Source organism: Gopherus evgoodei, chromosome 10 (assembly GCF_007399415.2).
Source record: "Gopherus evgoodei ecotype Sinaloan lineage chromosome 10, rGopEvg1_v1.p, whole genome shotgun sequence".
In the NCBI taxonomy this organism is placed as follows: Eukaryota; Metazoa; Chordata; order Testudines; family Testudinidae; genus Gopherus; species Gopherus evgoodei.
Window position 1 is genome coordinate 14,265,120 of NC_044331.1, and position 26,101 is coordinate 14,291,220.

Genomic DNA, 26,101 nt, shown 5'->3' on the forward strand with positions numbered 1-26,101 from the left:
TGTCTGAGCTTAGAGACAGCATGCCGACACACGCTCTCCCAATACACACACTGTCTCTGTCTCCCCACCACACACACACACAGTCCCTGTCACACACTCTCCCCCTTTCCCCCGCACACGTCAGTTGAAAAGGAGCTGCCAATCTAATAGGATGCCCATGGAAAGGTGGGATTGAGAAACCTGCATTGCTTGACAGTATACCTGCCCCATGAGGCATTACAAACCCTTCCCAAAACATCCTGCAGCCAATGGCACAGTGGGATAGTTACAGTGCACTGCTCTCTGTGTCAATGCAAGAGCTGCTAGTGTGGATGCACTCTGTCGACATAAGGAGCAGAATGTGGACATGCAGCAGTGGTTTAATTAAAACTCTTTAATTAAAGTGGCATAACTTTTGGAGACAATCATCCGCAGTATAGACATAGCCTAAATGTCTTGGCCACCCTAAATCTCGTAGCTTTTAAAACCCCAAAAGCCTTTAAGCCACTCAGAGATCTATGGGTTCAGTGTGTGGAATTTTGAAATTAAATCTATGGGGCCAAATCCTCAGTGAGGGCGATGACAATGAAGCCACATGGATTTGCACTAGCTGAGGCTCTCTAGCCTAGAACAGCCTGAATGACTTTCGTTCTTTATTCTAGAAAGCAGGGAAATGTAGCATCAAAGCCAAAATCCTTAAACTTCCTTTATTTCCCCCTCACACACTCTGCTCGTGATTCAATTACTAAAAGCACCCATCAGCAATTATGAGAAATCTAATTATCTTACTGTCCCAGTCGGGATGACTACTATGTGATATCAAGAACATAATCATCATTTTTTAACAGAATCTGTTCTGGAACTAGACATTTTAACAAAATGGCTGATACAAGCTCCAAAGCATATTTTCCAAAGCCCTAGCATTATTCAATGCCTTAATGGTTTCCAATATTTTTTAATAAATACGTTCAACTCAGATGGGTAGTTGACGGCTCGTGTTTTTGCAAGCAGTTCAGTCCATACAAATTGGAAATGGCATTGACTCCGGAGGCACAGCCTCAGAAAGCACTACATCTGGGGGTGAAATCACAGCACTGTACATTTCTGATTGGCTGAAGCCAGGCTGTGACATCCCCCTTGTCTACCCTCCATCCCCCAGATGCTTTCTTTAGTGATGATTTTTACTGAATGTTACAAGTTTGTGATGAGCCAGAGTCTGATGATACAGACTTCACTAGAGCTAATCATGGAGTTAAGGAACTATTCAAAATCTGGCCCAGTGGCAGCAGAATGGGTAAATTAAGCTTTTGTTGGTACCTCCCCAGCAGAGTTTGGGTATTCAAATGGTTTAGGCTGCTCATTCTGCAGACTGGGCCAGCTCCTCAGCTGCTGTAAACTGGCATAGCTACATTAACTTAAATATCTAGATTTAGCACAATGTCGTCTGAAAGAGACTAACTCCATTGCACCCTGGCAACTGAGATCCATGCTGGAGTCAGAACTCCAGTTCGGCTTTCAGCTGCCATACTGATGGTGGTGCTGTTGCTATCACTCCGAGTGCACATTGCCAGACTGACAAAAGTTTGCCATCAGGTCCTCTGTGTTTCAAAGCTAACTCGCCCAACCTAGCTGTCCTGAAGTGGGAAGAGGATATCAAAGAATGATGTCAGAGAAAAGCATAAGTTCACATCACTACGATGAGCAATACATGATTCCCATAGATGCTCTGGTGTAGTCTTTCAGTCAGTGTGCTGAAATGTAGTGGGAGTAAAAAAGAGAGAGTACGGAGAAGAAAAAAAGAAAGAAAATGAGTTAGCTGTGGGGATCAGTACCAAGCCTCTTGGTTCTTTGTTCAGCGGCTGACTTGCATCTGTTCAAGTCGGTTTGTTTTATTAATGCTTGCTGGCCTAGAGCTAAGGGAGCGATGTTAAAGATTCAACGTTAGCACAACACTGACATATACATTTGTTTTCCATGAGAAAGAAATTAACAGTCACGCGTAAGATTGAACCTAGAGCCCTTGGCTTTTCTGTCCGCCCAGTTTAAGGATTGGCTCAGAGGTGGAGAATGATACATGTAGATTTATTGGTCTGTCCGATCAGCCTAGAACAGGCTGGAGAGCTTTGGCATGCAGAAAGTTTGGTTAACATCAAGCCAGTGGCCTTCATGTGGATGAATAATTCTTCTCTCCCTCCTCCCCAAACCTGTCCTTCAGAGAAGAGTTGCTGTAACCTTGGTGGCAACCTGCTGATTTAGGGACCGGAGAGCTTCCCTCCTGTGCACACGTACCAGTTAACCATCGCCGTGCTGGGAGTCGCCTTGCTGCTGCAATTCATTCTTTTAGTGTTGATCATTTCTCTTGGAAATGTGTATAGGGAGGAGAATCTCCCCTTCAAAGCACTAATGCGCTATTCCTCTTTGTAAAGAGATCTGCTCACTGGGCACCTCCCACCTATCTCCCTGTTCAAAGCTTTAAGACCATGGGTATGGCAACATATTGGGTTACAATATGGATAGGTTAATAGGATAGGAAAGGATAGGAAAACTACACACACCTTCAACCATCTCCCTGCCAAACAACATCAACAAATCTCCCGACTTCTGACTCTGCACTATTTCTTTATATTCATAAAAATGCACTTAACTTTTTTTTCTTACACATTTTTGCTTCTGCACCTGAACTTCCTGGGTCTAGCCAGAGCAGGAACTGGAAGCACTGAAAGGTCATAATTAAGGCTTCTCTGGTGCAATATCCAGCTGATCAGAAATAGCAAGTCCTGGAAAAACCCATGGAAAAAGCTATCATTGGGAGACTTCATTTCTATATTTGCAGACCCAGTGGCTTAGAGAAACACCAGAATTGTCAGGCACCTGTCCTCTGAACCTTGGAAGGGACTATCCATTATTCCCTTAACAATTCACTTCCCTCTCCCCTCCATTGCTTCCAAATCTGAATTATCTATACTCAGGGAGCGAGAAGGGAGAATTTTATATAGATTTGAACATTTGCTTTTCTTTAATGATTTAGGTGGGTGTTGCAATCCCACTGTGACTTTCCTGGGTTGTCAAGTAGTGTAATAAATACATTAGCAAAATAATAAATTCATTATTCTTTAAACACTCCCAGTATCCTTGTCTATTTCCCTTCCTGTCCAGAATGTAGCTGTAATCCCACTGCAAGGGGCTTCTAATGGCGTCGTAATACACAAGAGTGTTGCTCAAGTCACTGGAACCTCTGAGTTGGAATGGCAACCTGAATTTATATATATCTTTGGGCGGGGGGAGGACTTTATTTAATATTATATACAATTAAAATAGTCACCCCCGAAGTCTTTTTTCTCACCCTTCAATATTTCCTGCCCCACTCACCAGTATACCTATTATCTTCTTTGTCAACTGATTTTGGTCTGGCCTGTCTCTCTCATTCCTGGTTTGAATTTTTATCCCAATTCATCCGTCATTCTCCTCACCATTTTGACTTTCAAGGCTATTTAACATCCCAACAGGGATGTAATGAGATTTGCAGGCACTACTTTCCTGCTGCACCAATGACAGCAACCGGCTAAGAACCCACTCATAAGAAGGATGGAAACGGCCCATTTTTAGAAGACTATCATAAGTGCTTACAGGTAAGAATAAAATGCTTCCCAAGCCCTAATTAACATTAGGGGACAGTGTAGGCTAGGAGTCTGCATGCTGTCCCTGTATTGACAGTGTCCCCAGTCTGAACAGTCTCCCCTCCCCTCCAAACGATGAAGCCTCACATGCTCCACACTGATCTAACTGGTGCACCAAGCATCCATTTTTAATCTTGCCAAATCAATTACAAACATTACAGGCTGCAATTACCATGGGAACTCCTGAAAAACTAATTAGTACAAGTCCTAACGATGAATTACACCTTTCCTTTGGCTTTATGCAGCAGGAAATCTGTGCTCTGAAAGAGCCCACGCATTGCTTAGCCACAGCAAATAGAATCTTGAGGCAGCTCTGAATTATGTTGCCAGGCCACAGCGTGCTTATCACAGGATGGGCCGCAGTGGGCTGAAAGCCAGGGCACCTGGCTTGCCCAGGGCTCAGCTCAGCATTTTAAGTAGGTGTTGTAAGATGTAAAAAGTCCTGGACAAGTGTCCCACTGGAATGGAGATTCAATGGGAACCGGCAGAGTTCTATCATTGTCATCTAAACCATGGCAATAAAGCAGGCTAACAAGATGGGTCTCTGTGCTGGAGACAGCTTGTATTGCTGTCTAGCTGACGCTCTCATTCAGTGCTGTGAGGATTTAAACAGTCCTCCTTGGACACAGAGATGGATCAGTCTGACCCAGATCCATGGGGAACCAGGGAAATTAAAGGGAAGGAATGGGGTGATCTTAAAAATGAATTCCATTGCTGAGGCTGAAGATAAGAGACCATTAGTCAAATCCCAAAAGGTAGAGTTGATTCAGTAACTATCAAGGTCTAATTCTGGCATTGTATTTCTTTCAGGAGTGTATGTCCTTTAATTAAAGACTCTGTTGGATGCAAGTGTGTCTGCTTACACCCTAACAGAAACTCCATGAAAATGTTAAGGGCTGAAGTCTGCTCTTGGATGGCCACGCTCAAGTCTGAAGAATAATTATATTAGATTTAGGTTAAATGTATGTATGACATATATTGTGTCATGGATGTACTTGGCTCCTTACAGAGCAGATAATGGCCTTGAACCTGCCGTGAGGAGCTTGCAGTATAGGTCAGGACTGGAACAAACGACAACAGAGGGAAGGCTTGAGGGAATGCAGGAGGATGAGGGCAAAGGCAATATGATCACGGAGAGGCTATTGCATGCATCTTGAGGCATGCAAAGATGTATTTGTTTGTTGGCACTTCCCCACGGGGAACCATTAACGTAATTATCATCAGTAATGAACCCTACTCTTCCTCCTAGTCTCCATTCTTGGTCATGGTGGTTAGCCATCGTGGTCCAGCTCATGCTTCTTTGAAGGTAGTAGAAAAATTTCTACTACCTTCAAAGGCTACTTTTGACTCATTAGAGTAATTCCTCTGAAAGTCCTGTCAGACTCAAGGTCAGAGAGCAAACCTAAACGAAAATCACCAAATGAGTGAAAGGGACATCTGCAAGGAGCCAGTTCTCTCCAGCAGTAGACAATAATATATGTTTTGCTTTTAATCCAGTCAGTTAAAATAGGGATGACTGGGTGACCTGCCAGAAAAGTAAAATGTGACTGCAACATCCCTAGAAATGCCCTGGGGAGCTCTCTTTTCCCCTTCTGCCTGCATGTATACATGCAGGTAAAGAGTAATTGTTTGCAGGGCCGATAGATCAGCTGTCACTTCCTTGTACAGTGTGTGGCTGTATTTCATCAACAAGAATGAGAAGTCATATTTTCTTTTGTGGGATTTGGCAGGACAATTGACTTCTGAGGTTTGGTGCCCAGCTGCGATGTAACGAGGGCGGCAGCTTAAAATGAAGGGTGGGAGGCAACTGAAAGAAACAATCCCGAGTAAAATCGAAAAGCCAGAGAATGTTGACTTGAAGGGAAATGATGGCCTTCACCCCCTCTGTGTTAAATCATTGAATGTGCAGAATTCTTTCATGCAACACAAAGCTCCCTTTTCACAGAAAATAAACAAATACGCACACACACAAAAGCAGAGCTAATTAAGATCAAGCCATATCTCAATAAATATGCAAATTAAAAATCAAAACAAAGAAATTCTATTTATCACATCATAAAGTTGCAAATTGCTGTCGAGATTCCTGTAGGCTGCAGTAGATGAGGTGACAGGGCTATAGGTTTTAAATTAGTAGGCCAGCTCACACGTGCATATGTTTTCATTGTAATAGCTGGTGGCTCGCCCTCTGTAGCTACATCAACCCCTTGCTTCCTCTGTACCATGTCAGCATTCAGTGCTATTAATAAACTATATTTGCCTTTGAGTTCCCTAATGTAATGTCATCGGCTTTCCCTTCTGTTTACCTTCCATAACACAAAATCATTATTCTTTAGTGAATCTGTCTCTCATCTCTTGCTTTTTCCAGCCCTTAAAAAATATAGGATAGGAAAAAAAAAAGTTCTCTGTGCACTAATATACATGCCGCCAGAGTTGTTCATTATCACGTCTCACGATTTGCATTCTCTCCTGAGGGAACAGGGCTGTGTGATAGGGAGAGCAGGCACATCCTAATCATTTTTGCCCCTTCGTTAGTGGGATTGTAACCTGCTCCCCAGCAGGCTACATGTTGCCATCTTTTCGAAGAACCTCTATTCTGCTTGTTTGAACTGATCCATTTGTATTGCTTTGTTAGTGGTATAAGACACCAACCATAGACGGTTAATTACTTGGATGGAAAATTCTGCATAGCAGAGAGATGTGAGGGGAATTGGCTCGTTTGGGGGCATTAGAACACAAGAATGGTCATACTGGGTCGGACCAAAGGTGCATCCAGCCCAGTATCCTGTCTACCGACAGTGGCCAAAGCCAGGTGCCCCAGAAGGAGTGAACTTAACAGGTAATGATCAAGTGATCTCTCTCCTGCCATCCATCTTCACCATCTGACAATCAGAGGCTAGGGATACCATTCTTACCCATCCTGGCTAATAGCCATTAATGGACTTAACCTTCATGAATTTATCCAGTTCTCTTTTAAACCCTGTTGTAGTCCTAGACTTCACAACCTCCTCGGCAAGGTGTTCTAGTAGCTGGCAATGCGACAAAGAGCTTTTCAGCTCCTATGTGATTATTGCTTGTGTTGGTAGTGATAAGATGTTGGTACCATCTAACTGCTATTTGTTAGTGAATTGAGCTAGTGGTAACAGTCTATTTCCTTGTGAACATGTGCACAAATCACCATAGCTATTACCAGAGGTAGTGCTAGTTGTTTGTTGGCCAGCAAAGAAGCCAAGGACTGAATGACCCACAGAGACAGAACACTTCTCAGACCCTCGGAGATGGACTATCCAAGTCTAGGTTGGAATATATCAGTGGTGGAAGCGTAGGGAAGCTATCACTGCTGCTGTCTTTGCTGTAGTTACTCTGTGGCTAGAGAAGGGGAAATTCAGTCTCCAGGGCTGTCAGTTTGTCTCCTTTCACCTGCACTAAAATTCCCAGGAAATAAAAGCAGGAAGATGTACATTCTGAAGTACCCAGAACCTGCTATTATCCTTAGGCACCGCTATTTGGTTACCAACCTGCAGCAACTGCACTAATCTGAGAAAAATTACTTCAAATCAGTACTCATGTAATTGATTGAGAATTTGGTCCACTGTCTCCAAGCTCCATTTCCTTTCTAACAAGTCGCCATGCCCTTATGCACTCATTCTCAGCTGATCTGTGCAACTGGAAGTATCTTCAGCTGGGTACTGACTGGGAAGGACCTACACATAACAGCATGGAACACCACTCAGAAGCAGTAGCTGGTGCAGAATTCAGAAGCATGCCCACTCGATTGCTTGGGCTGCAAGGAGCATATTATACCAATTATCCCAAAGCTGCATTTTACATTTGTTCCTGGGAGCAAATCAAATCATTGGCATACTTCTCTAAGGCTTTGGGTGCATTGGTTTGATGTGATAGACTGCCTGGCTACTCATATAGGGCCTGATGAAGCATGCGGCAGTCTATGAGAACCTTTCCATTGATGTAAACGGACTTTGGAACAGTCCTGTCTTGCTGCTGCCATTGATAAGTCTCCAGATGTGAACACCTAGTGCTATTGTCAAGGCGTTATCAATGGTAGGTTATCGATTGTGGATCTTGCTTTTATTTTGATTCACCAGAGCCTGGGTCTGTAGACTATGAGAACATGTTGTAAGGGCTGTCTCTTTCCTCAGGCTTTTGCCTGTTTGGGGGTGATTATGGCAAGGTCTGGGGTTTCGAACTGGGGCAACGATCTTCACTGTTAGTATTACTCTGCACGTTGTGTAAACAGATAGTTGTACAGATCCCATAGCCTATATTGATGGGGCTTTTATCAACTGAAAAAGTGCATACAAATCATAACGTTACAGAGAAATAGGTCGCAGAATTGGTGAGGGAGGAGTTGTTCTTGAATATACAGGTACTGCAGGTGAGTCTGGGTCTCTTCTCTAGAACACAGGTGATTGAGTCATTGTGGGGGCAGCTAAGTTCCATCACTACATCATAAGTGACTGAATTCCAGTGTATCCAAGAAACTTATTGAAACTGGATAAATAATATTCAGTCTTTTTTTCTTTTCTTTTTAAAAATTTCTTTATTTCTTTATTTTGACAATCACAAAGAAGCAGCAGCATAGTTTAAAAATGAAAGGGTCTGATTTCCCCGGAGTTTTACTCTTTTTTGAATACTGTCATGGTAGACTGAGTAATTTGTGCCATTCCTGTGTACTTCAAAAAAAAAATCAAAGTCCTCTGGCCGTCCTCTGCACAGAAAGCTGAGATGATTTTTAAGTCGTATGTAACAATTGTTGTGGGTTTTTCCACATCACATGCACACTTTTATTTTTGAGCTCCTTCTGACCCAGATTTCAGGGAAGGTTGAAGGGAAGCCAGAAACTATAGAAGTGCATAATTTTTCATTTAGTTATTTTTAGGCTACACAGACCTATTAAGCTTGTGGAGAATCCCTATACAGTACAACCCTGAAGTGAGCGAAGTCAAAGATCAGCAGGGGAAGGAGTGGGCACTGCTAGATAGTGTTTGTTTCTGTTTGCAAAGCAGCCCATACACGATTAAGATCTGGAGGCTCAAAGTGAGGAAAATCATACATTTTTCTGGAGTGAAGACCAGTGAGAAAAGAGATCCATACACCCAACAGCAACCCTCTAAACCTTCAGCATGTTCTAAAACCTCAGATGCCGGAACTGATGAGACAGCTGAGAGCTGGAAAAGTATTGTGGTAACTGACATGCAAATGAGCAGAGCACACATTAAAGCTATGTATTGTCCATCTGCCAAGCCATTCATTGCTCCCAACCTGGGACAGATTAGAAGCATTGACCTAGTGTGGAAGATTGTTATTCCTTTCCCAATCCCCCAAAGCAATCCACTCTCCTACCCTGAGTCAGAGCAAAACCAATGACCTAGAAGTAAATGATTGTGTCCCAGTTCCCCTGATTCATCCAGTCTCCTGACCTGGGCTGGCTTGAAACTGCTGACCTAGAGATGAAGGACTGTATCCTGTTTTCTAACCCCCACAAGCCAGCCGGCCCCCTTTCCAGAACTAAGGCCAGATTGAATTCAATGGGAAAGGCTTTCTCTCCCCCCAGCCATCTGTCTACTGGTTACAATTCATTCAGAAATATTTCATTCAGATATTTTAAATACAGAACATATGAAATGAGCTTTGTGAATTCATAAAAACAACCCAGGAAACTACAGACCAGTTAGTTTAACTTCTGTGCCAGGGAAGATAATGGAGCAGGTAATCAAAGAAATCATCTGCAAACACTTGGAAGGTGGTAAGGTGATAGGGAATAGCCAGCATGGATTTGTAAAGAACAAATCGTGTCAAACTAATCTGATAACGTTCTTTGATAGGATAACGAGCCTTGTGGATAAGGGAGAAGCGGTGGATGTGATATACCTAGACTTTAGTAAGGCATTTGATACAGTTTCGCATGATATTCTTATAGATAAGCTAGGAAAGTACAATTTAGATGGGGCTACTATAAGGTGGGTGCATAACTGGCTGGATAACCGTACTCAGAGAGTAGTTGTTAATGGCTCCCAATCCTGCTGGAAAGGTATAACAAGTGGGGTTCCGCAGGGGTCTGTTTTGGGACCTGTTCTGTTCAATATCTTCATCAACGATTTAGATGTTGGCATAGAAAGTACGCTTATTAAGTTTGCGGATTATATCAAACTGGGAGGGATTGCAACTGCTCTGGAGGACAGGGTCAAAATTCAAAATGATCTGGACAAATTGGAGAAATGGTCTGAGGTAAACAGGATGAAGTTCAATAAAAATAAATGCAAAGTGCTCCACTTAGGAAGGAACAATCAGTTTCACACATACAGAATGGGAAGAGACTGTCTAGGAAGGAGTATGGCAGAAAGAGATCTAGGGGTCATAGTGGACCACAAGCTTAATATGAGTGAACAGTGTGATACTGTTGCAAAAAAAGCAAACATGATTCTGGGATGCATTAACAGGTGTGTTGTAAACAAGACATGAGAAGTCATTCTTCCGCTTTACTCTACGCTGGTTAGGCCTCAACTGGAGTATTGTGTCCAGTTCTGGGCACCGCATTTCAAGAAAGATGTGGAGAAATTATAGAGGGTCCAGAGAAGAGCAACAAGAATGATTAAAGGTCTTGAGAACATGACCTATGAAGGAAGGCTGAAGGAATTGGGTTTATTTAGTTTGGAAAAGAGAAGACTGAGAGGGGACCTGATATCAGTTTTCAGGTATCTAAAAGGGTGTCATCAGGAGGAGGGAGAAAACTTGTTTACCTTAGCCTCCACTGATAGAACAAGAAGCAATGGGCTTAAACTGCAGCAAGGGAGATTTAGGTTGGACATTAGGAAAAAGTTCCTAACTGTCAGGGTAGTTAAACACTGGAATAGATTGCCTAGGGAAGTTGTGGAATCTCCATCTCTGGAGATATTTAAGAGTAGGTTAGATAAATGTCTATTAGGGATGGTCTAGACAGTATTTGGTCCTGCCATGAGGGCAGGGGACTGGACTCGATGACCTCTCGAGGTCCCTTCCAGTCCTAGAGTCTATGAGTCTATGAGTCTATAAGTGTACGAATAGAACAGTTGTGGCCATTCTTGAATGCAAATTGCTAAGTAAGCCTATGGGGATCTTCAGGGAGCCTCAGTTGGTGTGACACATACTTTCAGAGAGACAGAAGATGTAAGTGACACCAGTTTAGACTGTCTGTGGATTCTGTTAGACTCACCTCTGAATTTGACCCTGCCTCACAAAGACTGGTTGCAAAAAAAGACCTGTCCCTTTTGAAATGACAGAGCTTCAGATGCTGCAACCCTCTTTGTTCTTGGCATACCTGTGGTCAATGTCCCTGGAGCCTCTACTTTTTGCTTACTCCTCCTCTTCCACATAACACTCACCTTTATACAGAGCACCATACAAGGATGTCACAGCACTTTAACCCAAATGGATTATTAGGTCTCACACAAAATATGGAAAGAACAGGATGGGGATGATGGTTAAACCAACAATCTCTTTGTAACCGGATACTGTCTCTTCTCCCCTGTGCCTTAAGAAGGTTTACTTAACCTTGTAAGCTCTTCAGGACAGACACTATGTTGTCTGTCTGCAAAGCACTGGGCATGTCTACAGTGCAGTATAAACAATAATAACAATAATGTATCTGTCCCAAGAGGTACGTAAATATCATTCTCTTCATTTTACAGATGGGAGAACAGAACAAAGAAGTGATATGGCTTGCCTGATGCCACACTGGCAAAGCCAGGAATAGAATGCAGGAGTACTGACTCCTAGCCTCATGCTCTGACCACTAGACAATACCACCTCACTTTGTTGACATTCTGTCTCTTTTATGATTCCTTGGCAGGAGCAGCAGCACCACCAGCCTGGAGATTGACGATGAACCTCCTTGTGGGGAAGATGTCGATTACAATACTGACAGCTGCTCTGACCAGGAAGGGGACTTCTCTGAGCTAGACAAAGAGATCCGGGAAATCTCCCTGAGAGCAGAAGGAGAGGTGGAAGATGAGGGGGCCAGCGAGGGACAGACATGCAGCTCCAGCGTTCTTGGAGGGTTTTACATTTCCAGCCACCAAACAACCAAGAGCAAAGCTCTCCCGCTACCATCAACATCACTCGGCGTGTTTGCTGAGTTTGAAAGCAGCCCTGCGTGAACAGAGCTTTGACTTACCAAGCAATAAGCAAATGAGTCACTGCTCCTCTTTACCCGTTTGCCGGCTTCAGCTTTGTTCCCAGATGTGTTGCCCCAGTTCTGCATGGAAAACTGACTTTATGTTTATGGAAAATATATAGAGAGAGAGGGAGGGTGAGCAGTCACTTGTCCATATGGTGCAATGTGAAGATTTAGGGCATTCTTATACATCGTCTCCAGTGCAATCACTTTCTCTAATTTAGTTGTCTGTAGCTTCATGCAGATTGTCATGATGGTTGGTCTTTTGAGTGCCTAAGGTATGGGAGAAGACTCCTTCACCCCAATTCCTTCCCTTACTGTCATGACTTAGAAAATCTCAGAAAAAGATCTTTTTTGGAAGATTTTTGGCCAGAGTTGAGATATTTGTTTCATTTTATTGCTCCAAGTTTTTGCTGCATGTATCTGAATTCTGATTTTTGATAAAAGGATGGTTCACAAGAATGGACACAAAGGAAGTAAAACACGTCCCTTGTTCCACACCGCTTCCCGCAGCCCCCATTGGCCTGGAATGGCGAACCATGGCTAGTAGGAGCCGCGATAGGCTGAACCTGTGGACCCGGCAGGTAAACAAATCGGCCTGGCCTGCCAAGGGCTTTCCCTACACAAGCAGCAGCCCCAGTTTGAGGACCACTCTATTATGGTAATGCCAAGGAGCCCTGGTGGTTGACCAGGATTGCATTGCACTAGGTGCTGTACAAACACACCACACAAAGACAGTTCATGTCCCAGGGAGATTACAGTCAGACTCACTGTTAGAGTGGATCAGAAAATGAAAAGATGGTTTCCTAAAAGGAATCGCTTTCATTTTGAAGGGTTCAAACTTGACCCATTTTTTAATCAGATGGCTAGTGATACCAAAAAAATAAATGGTCATCAGGAAACAGAAAACGTGTAACCATTTCATGAAAAACAAACAAAAAATTCCATTAAAAATGAATTCTGGCAAAATAAATTGTTCTCAAATTTGTGATCAGTTGTGCTCTCTCTGTTTGTCTTTGTAGGCCTTATGCAGATACCTAACCAATCTGGAGTCCTCAAGAAGGCCAGGGGATTCTGCCTGATGGCTAATTGGTGAGGAAATGGTAATAAGACCACAGATAGATGGGCTGGAAACAGACCTTGTGTATTGCTGAGTTCCATCTCTGGCTCAACATGATCTCTTACAGTCCCAAGAACAGGACATAGCTCAGTTCTCCTAGTATTGCCTGCAAAGGCAGAGGCTTATTTTGTAGAGATTCCTCATTTATTATAGAAGAAATTAGGAAAAGCATGATGTGGCCCTGACTCTGCGATCCTAACTCTTTGCTATGCATTAGAATTAACTGTTCACCTCTGCGCCTCGGGCTTTGCAGAGACAAGGATCACCATTTATTCCTGTGTCACAGAAACATTTAATATATAATAAAGTAATAATACAAAAAGGAAAAATCGGTAACAGTACAAGAGTACCACAGGCAACGAATGTGCAGCTCCTGCTCTCTCTAATGTTTCTCAGGTCACAGTCAGCACAGTAAATGGAAAAGTGTAAGGTATGGGGATACAAGATGAGATTTATTATTAATTAATTATTATTTATTATTATTATAGTATTTATTATAACTAATTGTTAGGCAACTTCAGTCAGTGGCAGCCAAATAGATGAAGAGTCTCAGACTTTGCCAATGGAATCTTCCCCCTTTATAAAAATGTAATACAGGAAAATTAACCACTATTAAACCATCGGAGGAGAGGAGTAATATTTAGCACTTCTCCAGCATCTTTCATTCAAAGATTTCCAAGCTTTAACAGCTCTTCATGAATTAAGCCTCACAACACCCTTTGGGAGATAGCTAAGCACTGTATGAACTGGCTGGTGTTCATCTGCATTGCTCCCTCCAGTGTAGGTCACAGGCTCTACACTGCTGATGGAGATTCTCCTTAAGTTCAACTGGCACAAGCCTGTGCTGGTCCAAGAGGCTCTGAGTCCTATCCCTGCTATCTCTGTGACATTCCAAATGGTCGCATGGTATGTAGCAGAGTAACTACCAATGCATCCCGTGTTGCCAGTGATTTACTTTTTTTTTTGGTATAGCTAAAATCAGCACCTGGCACCATATTCAATATTCAATATATTGCCAGCAAAGAAACTTCCCTGTGTGTGCTGAGGCGATTTTACAGTACGTTGCTGAATGACTTTCTGCCATGTGATCTGGACTTTGACCTTATGGGAGTTGACTGTTTGGATTGATGTCAGAAACACAGCTCCTTCCTAATCTGCTGGGGTTCCAGCATCCTGGTTTCTAAAGTTACAGCCAGCACACAACATCTCTGCAAGTCTCAATCTCTTGTTCTAATGCAGCTCAGAAAACAGGCTGCCTGGGTCCTCAGAAGATGAGCTTCTTAGACAGAGCTAATTCATTAGTTATGATGTCTGCTATTACTGTACAGATGTCCTGTTCTGCTTGCTTCAGCACGCAGCTTGTTGCACATAATACTGATTTTTGATAAAAGGATGGCTCACAAGAATGGACACAAAAGGAAGTAAAACATGTGTTCACATTATAATGGGATGTATAACATTGATTCAGAGCTTATTAATAAGAAAGATATGAGTACAGTTAACCTCAAAATCCAATGTTCATATGCATGACAAAGCATGCACTTTGTAGCACGCACAGCGTGCCATGCGCACACTTTATTATAAACACACAGTACAACCCATGCCACAGGATGTTCAGCAAAGCTACAGCACAACTCCACAATACAATGCAAACATGCTACAGTACAGCCCCCCAACACAACACACACCCCTACGCACATACTATCAGCTTATACTTCATCATGGACACACACCACATACACACACACTTTCTGCAGCGCAGAATATGTACCACCATGCATTGCAATGTACTGAAGCATCAGGACTTGTCAGTTGTGTGAGTTTCCAATGAAAGGGAGAAATCCTTCTGCATCACAACATTTTCAGCATTCTTGATAATCTGACACTGTTAATTTTGTGAGGTAAACACTATGGGCCAGATTCATTCCTGAAGCAACTCTATGATAGTCAGTTGAGTTACACCAAGGATGAATTCATCTCTTGTGGGCTAAATTCTGCCCTCAGTTACACTCATACATTCTGTTCCCATGCCATTGACTTCAGTGGATTTGCCCAGAGGTAAAATGAGGCAGAATATGGCCCCTCACACAGGTATAGGGCCAGATAGCTAGAAGCAGCCCAGAGGTGCTGGAACTAGGGGCGTGGGGGGTGCTGCAGCACCCCCTGGCTTGAAGTAGTTTCTATTATATACAGGGTTTACAGTTTAGTTCAATGGCTTTCAGCACCCCCATTGTAAAAATTGTTCCAGCACCCCTAAAGCAGCCTCATTCTGTGCTCAGCATTATGCAGAGGCCCATAGTAGGGGAGGCAGTTTTGCCAATGCATTTGACGTCACTTAAATGTCTGACTGTCGCAGTGCACCAGCAAAGCTGACAGCAAGTTGTCTCAAGTATATTAGTTGCCCCTGGAACATTGTGGGCACAAAAACAAAAGTTGGGCTGAGACTTCTTTCCAATTCCTTCCTGCATGCCGAGCAAATAAGGAATTGTCAGTACATGGTTAGACATTGGTGGCAGACGATGAGCAGGAAACGAGATGAGAATAAAGCACCACAAGAGCGTGTGGCGTTTTGTTGGCAGGAAGTGATGTCAGAAGGCATGGCAAGTCGGCCCCATAACTAATCAGCAGGGAATGGCTCCTGAAAGCCTCCCACGAAAAAGCACGGCCCTTTCTGCTCCTTTCCCCCCTCGTGCACAGCTCCAGCTTTTGACTTTCCCAGGAAGCTGTCACTCCTTCCCTTAGCCAGCCTCTAGAGGTCAGGAGAGGCCCTCCATTGCAGCTCAGCCAGCACACTCCCTGTTATTAACATTCTCCCTGAGTCATGGTAATTAAGCGCTGCTAGGCTCCACACAGAGGAACGGAAATGCATTGACTTTAATAAAACAGAGTGTAAAACAACTTTAGATTAACTCCAGCCTTGTTTATTCTCGTGCACTTGTGATTCTGCTGTGGTATTTCTCCAGTGAATGGGACCGTTGTCCGCCGTGCTGAGTGGCGTCACCTCACTCTAGCCCAGGGAGCGCCGTCGGAAGGGCCTTGTCTCACGGTGGCTGGCTGGCTATTACCAAGAATTTTAAAGCAACCAGAAAAGAAAGGGAGGAGTGGAAAGTCTCCCTGCCCCCCCGAAGTTTTCATTCCTCAAGAGTCAGCAAAGCTGTCAGATAGAGAGAGATTCAAGCCAAATATTTCCATAACAGCCAGAAGAGAGGGAGAACTGGAAGCGAGCAGATAGCCCCATTAATATGCTCTTTTGTGCCCCTGCCAAGAGTGTATTAACATCTTCTACTGACTTTCTTTGTCTCGCAGCCACTTTCAACGGCCCCCTCTGCCCCGACACGAAGCAGTCAAAAGATGCAGCGTGGAGCAGCTCTCATACTGGACCCTCTGTTTCCTCCAGCCGCCCCTTTCTCCACAATGAATTTTGCACTTCTGCAATGATCCTGCTGACGCCCTGCCAGAGCCTGGGGAATTAAAATAAAACAAAATTAAATTAAAATAAAAAGCACCTCTGAAGACAAGGCTAAAAATAAATAATTAAACAATCAAAATAAAAAGAATCAAGTCAGCGAGCTAAAGGAGGAAATCAAATCTAATATGTTTTATCTGCAGTTTGTTATTGGGCTTTTGGACTGCTTCGTCCCCTGCTTTTAAAGCACTCTGGAAAATAATTATAATAAGAAAAAAATGACAGTGTGTTATTTATGAAGCGAGCGGGCAAGGAGCTGAGCAGCGAGAGAGAGAAGACAGCAGTTCCTGGCCCCCACTGCCTTCTCATAGCTGGCACAGGGCACAGGATACAGACACAGAGATTCTGGGCTCTATTTCCTGTTCTCTCTGTCCTTGCCAGCCGGCCCCTGGTTAGGGTGCTAGCTTGGGACTTGGGAGGTGCAGGTCGCACTCCCTTGGGCAACTGACTGAAGCTCTCTGTGCCTCGGTTCCTCATCTGTAAAATGGGGATAATAATAGCACTGCACGGGGTGCAAATTATTTTATGTTGCGAGCCTCAAATGCTTTGAGATCCTTGGATGAAAGGTGCTAGAAAAGGGTAAAATACTGGTGCTTGTGAAGTAGCATGGCTGTTGCTTTTAAATAGATATGAGTCAGTCGTCAGTTTAACAGCACATGTTGACAGTGTTCAGTGACCGTGAGGGTTTGGTTGTTTTAAATAGCAAAAAGTAATTTTTTAAATCTCCCTCCCAGGCTGGTTTCTATCAGCTAGGCCTCTCCTGATGCCCAATCTTGCACCACTCAAGCCAATGGAAGTTTAAAGCTGCTTTGCGTGAGAGCAGAATCAGACCCCTGATGTTCAGACTCCTGGCTTTGGTGGTGATCTGCCAGACAAACAGGTTCCAACAGAGCTGAGACGCAGATGGGTAGATGAGGTCTGCACCAGGAGAGGAGATGCAAAGTTTGGAGTGTTAGAAATATTGCATGAATAATAGAGGGGGAAATGAAGAAGGGAGGGACATGAGGAGTTAAAGGAAGGGCAATGCCAGAGGAAAAGGCGTCAGAATAGAGAAAGGAGGGGGAAGATTGGGTAAAAGGAGGGGACAGCGAGGCAACTGAAGAGAAGAGAGAGCAATGGAAGGAGAGGGAGGGATCTGGAGCAGGGACGAGGACAGCAGCAGAGAAGGGAACTGGAGGACTGCTGTTTGCATAGCCTCTTTGTCCCCTAGACTTGTATCGGGATTAACACTAGCAAGAAACAACCCACCTTGCTGTAGAACGAATCTGCCACTGTCCTCCCTCCCACATAAAAGGCAGTGGAGTCAATGGCCATGCTGCGTTGTGTGTTCAATGTTGTATGGTGTGAATGCTTTGTGATGGTTAAACCTGTATCATCTCAGGGCTTCGTTTTCCTTTCTAGGGACTCCATTCTGAGTCGGGTTCTGGAAGATGCACAACATATTATTGTTGATGCAGTAGTTCGGGGCTACGGAGCTTTGCTATGTTTTGCTGTTTTATAGAAAGAAACAAAGAAAGAAAGAAAGAAAGAAAGAAAGAGAAATATGTTGAATCCATGAACTTCATTAGCTGGTGAATTAGCTGGCAACAGCCCATCCAATGGCAGTGAGGGGAAAAATCTAGTATGAAATAGCCCTCATGCATTGTACCTTATGCCCAACCACGAATTCCAGGTGCCAGTGATTTGTCAGAGTGAACTATTGCTCCCATTGGCTAACTGAGCTCTGGGCACCGAGGTCTGGCCCGTAGTGCATTCATTGAATGCCAGAACTGTCACCACTCTGATCCTGTACATCCTAACAAAAGACTATGATTATCCATGTGTGGTCTAGTGAGTCAACTAGAGGACTACAACTCAGGATACCTAGGTTCTATTCCTTACTTTGCCCCAGATTTTCTATGTGGCCTTGGACAAGTCACTTACCTTCTCTGTGTCTCTATTCCCCCATCTGTAAAATGGAGATAATATTACCTGCCTCATGGGGGGAGACACTGTGGGACTTAAATCATTAATGTTTATAAAGGGATTTGAGATCCATGGAGGATATGGGCAAGGGATATTATTGATTATTATGTGGGCTGACAATGTGCTCATCACTGTACATACAAAGAGTAAGATGCAGTCCTTGCCCCAAGGAGCTTATAATGTGCATCTACCACCAGTGCAGCTTAGACAAATATTAGGCTTTTTGCTCTGATCACGATTACCTAATTCAGATTCTCCTGTTCACTCTCTCTCCCCCTTGGCTCCAAGTTTAAGCACTTCATCCTCCCCTACAAGGCTCTCTGCATACCTTGCTCCACCCCCATCTCCACCTGTTCTCCCCGCCCCTCACTTACACCTTGCCTCTCCCTTTGCATCATCTTACTTTCATCACCATGCTTCATTCTGTGCTACCCTGGAACTCCCTCAGGCTCACCCTGTGCAATGTATCCACCAACTCGTCCTTCAGATTCCACCTCGTAGCACATGTCAGCCATGAAGCTTCCAGTCAAAACGGTGGGTTTTTATTTATTTAAAGTATTTAAGAAATGCCCCCACCAACATGGTGTGATAAAGCCACTCTCTAGGCGTGCAGTACTTTCTGGATCTCTACTATGCTGGCTGGCTTAGAGAAAAATCCTCAAAGGGCAGGGCCCATGTCTCCTCCATATTCTGTACAGCACTGAGCATACTCACCTAGTTCTCAGTGATCGGGGCATGCAGCGGAGCCAGTCTGCTGTGCTGGCCTGCTGCAGGCTACCTGAATGCCTGCATCACCTGATTAGTCAGGAAGGGCAGCTCCTGGCTGTTAGCCCAGCAGCACCATCCTTCTAGTCACTCAGTGCATTCCTGCTTGCACCTGTGATCTCCTCTGTTCCTGCTGCTCCTCTCCTGCACCAGCCCTGCTCCTAGTCCTGTTTGTGCCTTGTTCCTCAAGCTTCTTCCTCCTCAGTCCTTGCTGCTACAGCTTGCTCCTGGCTTCAGTTTCCTCACTCAGACTCTGGATCTGACCCTTGGTATGACTACTTGTTTCTCACCTATTGCCTGGCTATCACTTCCTTGTTCTGACTCTGACTCCTGGTTCCTGACTCTAGTTGTGGCCTTAGGATTGGATCTACTTCCCAGCATCTGCTTTAATTGCTAGGTCTGATTCCTGCTCTGACCACAGCTTGGTCTCTACTACAGGGAGAGGGTTACATGTGAGTGTGCTGCAGTTTGGTTAATGTTTTTAAGGGATTATCTTTCTGGCTGTTTATTTTTGAAAGGCTTTATGGAAAAAGTGAGTTTTCACAAGGGAATGAATGAATGAATGAATAATGGACTGCATGGAAAAAGGTGCAAAAACTCATGTGAAGAGGAGGAAGTCGAGTTGGCTGGTAGAGAGCAGCAGCCCAGAACACTGTGGCCAGCTGTGCTGAGCACCTGAACAACTAAAGTTGGATGGAAAATGGGGGTAGGTTGGGCAGAAATGTTTGACTTTTTGTTGAGAAACCAAAAACACAACTTGGGGGTAGGTGGGAAAAAACTACTCAAAGCTCCACCATTATTGGATTTCGGCCAAACATATTCAATATGAGATTTTTTGGGTTTTTCAATAAAAAATTCACATTTTGTTTTAGGAAATCAGACACTATCTGCAAAACCTTTTGCTTTCCAAACTCCCGCTTTTCTGTCAAAAAAACATTTTGACAGAAAATTTTCAACCAGCCCCATTTGGAGCTCTACAAATGTACCTCAATCCTGACCCACAGTGCTCTCTGCTATTCCAGTCCTGGACCTCCATGAAGCTATGACAATGCATTTCAGTCCTGATCTATCATGGATCCTGTTATTTCCAGTCCAGGCTTCACATCCATGCATTTCCCAATAGACCTCAGTCCTGACCTGTAACATCACTGTCTGCTATTCCAGTCTTGTACCTCTCCAGAGCACAATCTGCCAAATATATTAAATTGACTGGTGATTTTTGGGAGGTGGACAAATATCCCTCCTGGGACTAGGATGAGATCACCAAATGCATTTCCACTGGAAGCTGGAGCCAGGTTTGAAGCCAGCAGCCTCTAAGAGGTGAGAGTGCACCGAAGCCACGATGCCAGCTGGCCTGCCTCCTCTCAGTTGCAAGAGTTGCTTTGTACTTCCTGGCTTTACTGATGCGGAGAGAACATTTTGAACCGTCTAAGCCTTGTAACCTTGTATCTCTGGCACACGAGCGGCAGCAGCAGCAGCACGCTGCCGAACATAACAACAAGAGGAAGAGATGGAATTAAATAAGAATTTAAATATTAGGGTTCTCAGTTCAGCGCAGGGGGCTTTAGTAACATTATTTCCAGAGTTGGTTGAAACGTATTTGAGAATAATGGATTCAACACATTTGTTCGCGTCTATGGCTGAACAAAGTATTTGCCAGTAAATTTTATTCATGATTCGACCACCTCTAGTTACTTCCTCTAATGTGCATGACTAAAGAACATTAGCTAGATCCTGCACTCACACTCCAGATGTAGAGGATCCAATCCCAGGCATCTAGCAAGGAACTTACCCTCCACAGGCTGATTTCAACCAGCTTTACTCCAGAGTCACTGAGAGCAGAATTTGACCATGACTTTTAGAATGATTTATCTTTCACCTCATCAAATAGGAGGGGAGAAGGGGGGGAAACAGATAGAAAGTTATTTTGTTCCTCCTGATAAACATTTGTCTTCAAAGTCTCAGTTGTCATGGGGCAGTAACCAGTAGCCCACTGGAGGGGCACTATAAATGTTGCCTAGCAACACCATATCATTTAAGGGAAGGCTGTCAAAGGCTGAGGATCTAAGACAGTGAGAAAGAGACAGTGTCACACCAGGAAACTCGCTTCTGTCTGGCCCAGTTACAAGCGACACAGCACACATCTCAGTAATTGTGGTCGATTCTGGCCGACAAAGTCCTTTGTGATGAATAGGAGAATAGCTGCAGCTCATAAATGGTGATGTGTCACCCACTCTCTTCCCCTAAGTACAAAGACTTTCTGGAGCTATTCATATCCTGAAGGTCACTGACTCCTATTCAAAATTAGCTGGCAATGGGCAAACCTTAAATGGCTCAAAGGTGCTGTTCAGATAAACACCAGGGGCCAGGAAGAAATTTACTGTCATGTGCAGCCCTGCAGTTTCCTAGCCGCCTTCTTCTGAAGTATCAAGTCTTGTCACTGCTGGAGGTGAGATGCTAGGAATACATGGACCAAGAGACTGGCGTGGCAGAGTACAACTATATTCCTGTTAGACTGACCCGTTTTGCCAGATTATTTTCTAGGCCTCCTCCTAGAGGACAATAACATCACTAGAATGTAATCTCATTCTGTGCACAAAGTACAACGGGCACCTCTGGCTAAGGGAGTCATTAGAGTCTGGGGACTTCAGCATCAAGAGGTCATAAGTAAGCTCTCTGGGCAATAAGCAAGCCTGGATTTGGGAGACCATAGAACATGTTGTGCAATGCCAGGAAAACTTCTTCTTGTGATGGAGAGATGGCAGTCTGTAGTTCTGGCAATGACCAGGCTAAAAGTGGTGTTTGAACCCAGGAACTTCCATGCTAAAAGCATGAACCTTGAGAGCTTGAGCTAAAGAAGCATCATCATTAACTTGTAGCTTTAGTAAAGCTTAGAAGGTTCATGTCTAATACCGTCTGCTATAGGGAGTTCTGCAGAAATAGATTCTGTGTACAAGAAACATGAGGTGAAGCACACAGGGAAAGTCCTGTGTGCAAAGAAAATCACATTGATCAGTGTTGCAGTTACTAGCATAGGCAAACTTGACTTTCATACCAAAGCCCAACCATTTACATGATGTGCTCTTCTGCAACACCAAAGCCACCCGTCTCCTGGAAGTGAGCTCAAGGGAACTGCACTACCATACTCTCCAGTGTTTTCTACCAGAGCCTTGAAGTTGTCTGCTAACCATAAGCTATGTAAGTCCTAAATCACAGGAACTAAGATAGAAGGAATTGGATATGACTGCTTTGATAGCCGTTTCCTGGATCAGACCTCTCAAGCGTTTCCTTGTCTCTCCATTTGCTCCCAAGGTTACTTCTGTTCTACACAAACGTGGTGTCCCTTCACTTTCATTGCTGAAAATTTGTCCCCTCACAATTGCAGACTCAGGTGGCTGAGGTCATAGAAAAAGTTATTTGTGAAATACCCCCACCCACCCAGTTAGTACATGTTACAGGGACTCCCAGTGCTGTCCAATCCACTGAGGATATGTGTCTGGAACTGCCCCCTGAGAAGGCATCTGAAGCTGCAACATTTCTTTTAGCTCTGAAGGGTCCCAGCTTAGTCCCAAGTGTGTTGGCCTAAATGGTGGCAGTCACATTTGCACTAAAGGAAGGACTCTCACGGTACCTGAAGATTCCTGCATGAAAAACGCTTTCGTATCCTTCACTTGGAGTTTTTCTCACACTGTGTGTCCTACACCTGGGCCATGGGAGGTGCAGAGGTTAATCCTGGATCCTGCCCGTTTCCAGCACCCCATTTGAGTGTACACGAAGCTGTGACGGAAATGTTGCTGAGTCACTGGATGTGGAACTACCTTGAAAAATCTGTATAAAATTCCCTCTTACGTCTACAAATAATTACATTCCTTCTTTGTTCTTCCCTTTATGTAAATAAGCCAATGTGTTTCATTAATAATTCTCATATCGTTCCTTTATTTTTTTAATTGAGGCTTTGCCTTTGTAAACTCTTTTCCCTCCTTTCACCATCTCTGTCTCTTTACACTAATTTGAACAATCAAACAGCATTTCCTGAGGGGGGTTTCTTTACTGTGTGTCATGCGGGGCCCCATTCTGCTCTTGCTCAGTCAGGTTTTATGCTGCTTTCATGCCACATATCTCACTGGACTTACTCCTGATTTACACCAGATTGAGACAGGGCGCAACTGGGCCACGTTTCTCCCTTCTCCTCTTTTCTGTCCCCTTTCCTCCATGTCTCTTTGCTTTACAGGAGCCACCCCATCTTCAAAGAAAACACAGTCCACAAAGACAAACTGCCAGGGAGGCTATCAGGCTGGCCTCCCAGTCAATCAACCTTCTTCTGGGTCTTAGGGTGAGGGAGTCACAATCCATCCCCTTCTATCCCCTGATAGCTGCTGAGCATCTGGCATTCCTTCAGGGATGGTGATTGAGAACTCAGTCTCAGCACCCTCCTTGGAAGGAAGGAGGTGAGGGAGGAAATGAGAGGCAGGAATGCTTCCCAGATTATAATACACCTTTCATGGAGCCACAGTGGGCCCAAAACTATACATCCAGCCCTTGGCCTTGATATGAATGGGAAGATCCATTTAAACAGACCAATGAAGGACCACCCATTCCTCACAGATGAACAGCCATACTTCCCTTCCCACTTCGCTTCATAACAGTGGCTGCCTGATTGCAACTTTCACCTCCCCCACACCCCGTCTGGCTTCACTGCACCTCACAGACACATCCCAAGCACTTGCTGACTGCCCCTCTTGACTCATCCCACCTCCCAGTGCTAGCTCAATGCCCCTCTCATGACTACTCCTCACTGCTGATTGATTATTCAGCTGGTGCCCCCTACTTCTGGCTGATTGGCCAAAATTAACTTTCTTCAGGCTGGACACGTAGAGGCAATGTGATGCACTGCCTGGGCCCAGCAGAGACTGGGATTTGAGTTGCAGCTGTATGGACAAATTCTGTGACTTCCTACTGATCCCCAGTAACATTACTCCAGGTGCACCTTGTCTCTCAATGTGTCTTTCTTGCATTACACGGGCAGGAGGAAGCCAGCACCTAAAAAAAAGTCACTTTTGTCTCTTGGCAAGCTGGTGTGACATCTCAGTGCAGAAGAGTCCATAACAGGGCCTACTCTTGCTCTAGAATGATAATACCATTTCATAAAATAATTGCCTTTGATTAAAATGTAAGGACATCATCTTTTTGTTGTTGTTAATGAGGGCTGCAGGCTATGGGTCTTTCATGTCTTTCCTTTTGACTCATCTGCTTTTTTCCAATTCCCCCTCCCAATTATCTGCTCTTTCCAGCTACAAGCAAAATTTGTTAATTTCCATGTGCATGCAAAACCTGCCTGGCACACACTAGGCGTCCTAGTGACCTCTGAATGGGGATCCAGCCTTGAGAGCAAGCAGGCACAGAGTCCCTCTCACTAGCTGTCCCAGTCCTCCACCTTGCCAACCCACAGGTGGAGAGAATTCCACACTGCTACACAACTCACAGCCAGAGTGCGAGGCACAGAGATTTGGTGATATGAACAAACATACAGTAGTGTCTAACTAAGACCATCCAAACCCATTTCAGTGGTGAACTCAATCCAGGTCTCTGTAGGTTAATGGGCTTCCCTGTTTCACTTAACCACATTCTGTGTAGCTCTCTACAATTCAATCTTTGCAAAGCCTTGAAGTTAATTTTCCTCTTCCAGCCTATATTAATCTAGTAGCAGCTGGGGCAAAATGGAGGCTCTTAAAGGGAGCTCAGGTACTTCCTCCAGCATGAAACTGCATAGCTGATTGCTGTGCTGGATAAGCCTAGTAATGAGATAAGGACAGGGCCAGCTCTAGCAATTTTGCTGCCCCAAGCATGGCGGCACGCCACGGGGGGCGCTCTGCCGTTCGCCGGTCCCGCGGCTCCGGTGGACCTCCCACAGGCCTTTCTGTGGACGGTCAGCTGGTCCCGCGGCTCTGGTGGAGTTGCCGCAGGCATGTCTGCGGCCTGGAGCCGGCCCTGGATAAGAAGTATTACTATCCATCCTTTGTGCAGTGCACTGTTATCTGCACTGAACACGTGGTTAAGGAGTTTCATCTGTTAAGCTCAAAAAGCTTTGCAAAGGCAGGTGAGCATTGTTATCCACAAAAAAAGAAGCAGAAGCCTAAAACAGTTGAGTGACTTGAGCAAGTTCATACAACAAATCAACAGCAGAGCTAGGATGAGACCCAAGCTTTCCTAACTGACAGCCCAGGACCTCCTCCACCGGACCACACTGCCCTTTTTATACTAGGCTTTTCACAAAAGCTGTCATACCCCCACGTGCCATGAGGTGGTTGACCTCTCCATTACCCAGAGTCTTTATAGCTCACTCCAATGTGGGTGGTTAATGGTCCTCATTGAGAAGATGTACTTTTTACAGTCCTCATCTCTAGTTATTTCTGATATATGTGCGGACATGGCTTCCATTCATCCCTACCACCCTTTCCTAACTGGGAATGCCTCCCAAAAGCCATGACACATCTCTAGGCAACCTTTGGCACCTCTTGCTTGAAACACTAGAATAAGGCTAGAGGATTCATTTCAGTCTCTTTACAAACAGTTCTCACAATTAGTCTTCAAGTTTCCTTTAGTGTGAAAAATGGAACCAGGGTGTTCCAGCCCCAGGAATAGGAGTGTTAAAATGATGTTTGGGAGAAAAATATTCTTCTCGGGGGACGTTCATTGCCCCTTTCCAGGATGGGAAAACAGCATTATGCAGAAGGTCCTTGGTACAGCTGAAATAAGTGATCTCAACGTTCCAGTGTCCAAAACATCACAAGCCCAACCCGTGCGCTCTCCAGCAAATTACAGCGCTTAGGACAGGGGTGGCCAACCTGTGGCTAAGGAGCCACATGCGGCTCTTCAGAAGTTAATAGGTGGCTCCTTGTATAGGCCCCGACTCCAGGGCTGGAGCTACAGGCACCAACTTTCCAGTGTGCTAGGGGGAG

The 26,101-nt window shown here is 44.5% G+C and overlaps 1 protein-coding gene across 1 annotated transcript in view; it reads left to right on the forward strand.

The window, feature by feature from the left end:
* AGBL1 (ATP/GTP binding protein like 1) overlaps positions 1-12,746 on the forward strand; it is a 386,927-nt gene extending 374,181 nt beyond the window's left edge. The window contains exon 23 of the mRNA XM_030579006.1: positions 11,503-12,746. Coding sequence (XP_030434866.1) covers positions 11,503-11,809 — 307 coding nt within the window. The 3' untranslated portion in view covers positions 11,810-12,746. The remainder of the gene's footprint in view (positions 1-11,502) is intronic.
* Positions 12,747-26,101: the final 13,355 nt, after the last annotated feature.